This window comes from Ciona intestinalis, unplaced genomic scaffold, assembly GCF_000224145.3.
Source record: "Ciona intestinalis unplaced genomic scaffold, KH HT000111.2, whole genome shotgun sequence".
NCBI classification, from domain to species: domain Eukaryota; kingdom Metazoa; phylum Chordata; class Ascidiacea; order Phlebobranchia; family Cionidae; genus Ciona; species Ciona intestinalis.
Window position 1 is genome coordinate 3,632 of NW_004190433.2, and position 4,233 is coordinate 7,864.

Consider the following 4,233-nt stretch of genomic DNA (forward strand, 5'->3'; position numbering starts at 1 on the left):
TTTATTTTCGTTTTCGTTTTCATTTTTATTTTTGTTTTCATTTTCGTTTTCAATTTCGTTTTCATTTGTCGTTTTCATTTTTATTTCCGTTTTCGTTTTCATTTTTATTTTTGTTTTCATTTTTTTTCGTTTTTAATTTCGTTTTCATTTTCGTTTTCATTTTCATTTTCGTTTTCATTTTCGTTTTCAATTTCGTTTTCAATTTCGTTTTCATTTTCGTTTTCATTTTCGTTTTCATTTTCGTTTTCATTTTCGTTTTCATTTTCGTTTTCATTTTCGTTTCAATTTTCAATTTTATTTTCGTTTTTTTTATTGTTAAGAGATAAAAAACGTGTGGCAACACTGGGCCACCATACACAAGTTAACATACTCGGTACCTCATAAGCTGAGACGAGGTGTATGAAACACCTGTGTTATAACGACTGTGTGGGCAGAACGATCCCCCCTACTGTATGTTAACATGGGCGTTTTGTTTCATATATACACCTCATGCCAGCTTACGAGTTATACCGGTCGAGTAGCCTATATAACTTTGTGGGTGAGTATTTTGGGGGAATTTTTCGTTTTTTTTTGGTTGTGGATGGTAATTTTACAACCGATTTGTGCCCACGATTGGAGCAATTGTCGTTAAGTGTTATGCCTAGGAACACATACGCCAACAATGGTGACAGCGAAAAGCATTGAATCCATTACCTCTGGGTTACAGGCAGGCGCGCTAACCATCTGTGTTACGGCGCCATTGGCTTCTTAGGGCGTAATAGAATATTTACCTAAATCGGTACCGAAGAGAAGAAATAAGATACCATAGGAATTGTAAAAGAATTTATATGGCTTTGATGATGCCATCTTGGTTTATTAAAAGGGGCACGAAAAAACTTCGCCTCAGTAATTCCCATAAAAAATATCTGTAAACACTGGTAACCAAAATGTAAACTTAATTTCCCCGCCAAATCTAAATTGTTGAAAAGTTGAACTATGCTCTATGTACACAGGCATCTATCTGACTAAATAGTTTTAGTTTGTACCTAAATCATAACCTTACCTCAGTACAGGCTAAATATTTAGGAAATCATTTTCGTATCTATATTTTTCGTTATGAGTTCTAGTGAGGAAGAAGTTTTTGTTACAAAATGCGTGAAACGCAAACGTCGAAGAATGTGTAGCAAAGATGAAATTGGGAAATCAGTCAATCTTTATTCACATAGAGTAGCACCAACACTTTATAAAAGCAAACAAACTGCATTGCAAATATTTCAAGGTAATCAGATTTTTTACCTATATTGTTATCGCTACCCAAAGCCTTTTTTAATGTATGGCTGATAATTTAGACAACTCATAAATAACCACAAGGTTGGAGCAATTTTCTTGCTAGTCTTGACCTCCTAACCTCTTGGCTTGAGGCAGGCGCTCAACCACTACTGTGTCATGGGTGTTTGGGTGTTGATCTCTTATTTACATCTCATTTTGCAGTTGTTTCTCCATAAATGACCCAACTTTTCACTTTTGTTAACCCTCTTGTTCTTCGTTTTTGTGACCGCAGTGACAAAATAATAAACTTCATTTATTCGTTTTGTTGGTATTCCCCGTGTTTTCTCTTGTTTTATTTGTTTTTTCAAAGAAAAAGGGCACCGAATATAGCTATTTAAATCACTTTTTTCTACAGAAGAACAAAAGGCATCCCATCCGACAGAGCACATAACTCCCACCACTGTTAGTGATGATAGCAGTGATTTATCTGATGATGATGTAATTGCCATTGAAAGGTAATGGAAACTCCGAAGAAACGTAATCTTAAAAGAGTGTTTAAGTAACTTCCAAAAGTTTAACAAAAACTTTTGATATATTTAATGTTTCACTGAAAAGTTTTAAGGGCAAAGCCCAATTGTTTCCTTTTGTAACTAAAAAAATAATAGTTTTGTTTGGTTGAGGGAAAAAGTGGTTAAAGCGATTGACTGTAAACCAGAGGTTATATATTCAAGAATGCCACTATTCTAGACTCAATGTATCTTTTTTGTAGCTGTACCAAAGGTGTTTAACAACTTTTTTTTTTTGTTAATTTCCCTTTTTTTTCTAGTTTAATTAATTTGAGCTTTTTTGTTTTATTTGAAGAAACAAAAAAAATTATGTTTGTCACAGTAGCTGTTTGGATAATGTTTATTTTTATTATAAATGTTGATTTAAATCTTACAGATCTCCTGAGAAAGCTATTGAACCCCGTTGTCTCACCCCTCCCCCTGTTCAACAGACGCCAGAAATAAATGGAAGGAAAGGAAACAAAATGCAGAAGAAGGGACTAAAACTTCTCGAGTAATATCACGATTTTTTCAATTAAATTTTAAAATAGTTTTTTGTTGTTTTTGAAAGGAATAACACTTTTGAAACAATTTTGTAATTTTTTTTAATCAAATTTTAAACTAATGGATTTATTTTATGGAATAACAGTTCTGAAATAATTTCGAGATTTTTTAATTAAATTTTAATCATGTTTTTTTAATTATTTAAAGGAATTACACTTTTTTATTTAACTTTTAAAAAATATATAATAAATATATATATTAATTTTTAGGAATGTCAAATCCATGCTCCATGAAGCAAGACATGCCCAGTTGGACTTGGATTCATCAATTGATAACAACAACAGTATTGTTGAATATGATGATACCAATTCATATATAGTAGTGAGGATCAGATTGCATGACGTTATCCATAAGTATCCTGTTAATCGAGTAAGTTTTTAATTTATTAACCCACCAAGCTTTTGGTGTAGCTTAAATCCCAACAGTAAATTGCGTGTCCGCTAGGATGCCTGGCTAAAAGGCCTTACTTACATAGAATAAAACATTTTTCAGTATGTTTATTTTTATCAACAATCAACATAAAAGGTATTCATAACCACTTTAGCACATAGAATATCTTAAATAAGGTATTTGAATTAAGTAGTTATGATTTATTGATTTTTATGAATAAATAGTTACATTCATTCAAATATATATACACCCCATTACATTATAAGAAAGGTAATAAATGTATCTAAATAACAGATTACAGTGAACACCAGGGGCGCAACCAGGGGGGCTGTTTTGCTGTCATGACAGCCCCCTTTACCGCAGACACGCACGCAGCCAGAAAGTGCTAAGACGCACACACACGCGTTGCATTTAATATTACATTCCTTCGCCTGAAATTGAAATAATTTTTCGTTCAATTGTTACGTCACTTGTCCTATTGTAACGTAACTATTAATTATGACGTTTCATAATATAACAATCTGGAGGAATGTGCTAACTGCCCAACCAACCGCGAGATCGAAACATCGTGTATAAGCGTCACATTTTTACGCTCTACGCCGGCGTAGGAAATAAAGGAAGTCGCATGTGGTAGCATACATTCAACACTTAACAAACGAAGCAATCGTTGTGAATTTATTCTCGTGAAAAGTGACGTAATGAAACTCTGGTTCTCGTGCGGTGCCAACAAAGATGTTTTTTGGCTTCTGTCCAAGCTCGGCCGGGAAAATACTTTGTAATATTATATTGCAATTTGTGTTGGTTCCAATTTACTGATAGCGTCGCTCCTCGCACTTATATTTGCACCAATTAAAATTCATAATAATCGCGGTTTATCTGCATTTAAACCAGTGGTTACCAAACTTTATCTACTCGCGTACCACTTTTTGGTTCAAGCAGCGTTCTCAAACCACCTACACACTAAACTACTAAAGCCTCGTGAACAACTCATTTTAAATAGTAAATTTAGAAACCGCACGCACACCTATTTTTTCCACGGGCATTCGCAACACAAACTTGGCACTGCCTTTCTCAAAGTTGCGTGAAAATAAAAGTAATTTGCCTATTAAACAGGGCAACAGGCGCGGTAATAAACAACCTAAATATGTTCCAAAAGTAGCACTGCTGTATATTTACGATGTTTTCCTCAGCCAAGCAGCATAATTATTACGAAACAGTAGGAATTCACACGTGGATTCATCGCGTCATAACAGCGATTGTTTGACCTGGGAATTGATTACGTCATAATAGCAATTCACACGTTGATTATTTGCGTCATAATAGCGATTGTTCCCTTGATTATTTAGCCTGCAGGTGCTTGAAAACAGGTTGAATATTTGCCTTTTCACGAATGCGCATAAGTAAAGATAGGCTTGCAAAAATACTTTGTACACGCGTAAAGCAACGCCTAGGTTTAAAAAGTTAGGACACCGGTGTAGGGATATAC

At 34.2% G+C, this 4,233-nt stretch overlaps 1 protein-coding gene across 1 annotated transcript; it reads left to right on the plus strand.

Annotated features, from left to right (window-relative positions):
• The first annotated feature begins 978 nt into the window (after positions 1 to 978).
• Positions 979 to 2,738, plus strand: LOC100180925. Its single transcript, XM_026838766.1, has 4 exons — positions 979 to 1,258; positions 1,664 to 1,763; positions 2,191 to 2,307; positions 2,567 to 2,738. The coding sequence occupies exons 1-4, from the start codon at positions 1,096 to 1,098 to the stop codon at positions 2,736 to 2,738; spliced, it is 552 nt and encodes a 183-aa protein (XP_026694567.1). The 5' UTR covers positions 979 to 1,095.
• Positions 2,739 to 4,233: the final 1,495 nt, after the last annotated feature.

What these genes read in the sequence shown, in the direction of transcription:
- LOC100180925 (XM_026838766.1), top strand. Translation starts at nt 1,096, where the DNA reads ATGAGTTCTAGTGAGGAAGAAGTTTTTGTTACAAAATGCGTGAAACGC. An exon ending in TGCATTGCAAATATTTCAAG is followed by an intron (nt 1,259 to 1,663) that starts GTAATCAGATTT and finishes TTTTTTCTACAG; the next exon opens with AAGAACAAAAGGCATCCCAT. An exon ending in GATGTAATTGCCATTGAAAG is followed by an intron (nt 1,764 to 2,190) that starts GTAATGGAAACT and finishes TAAATCTTACAG; the next exon opens with ATCTCCTGAGAAAGCTATTG.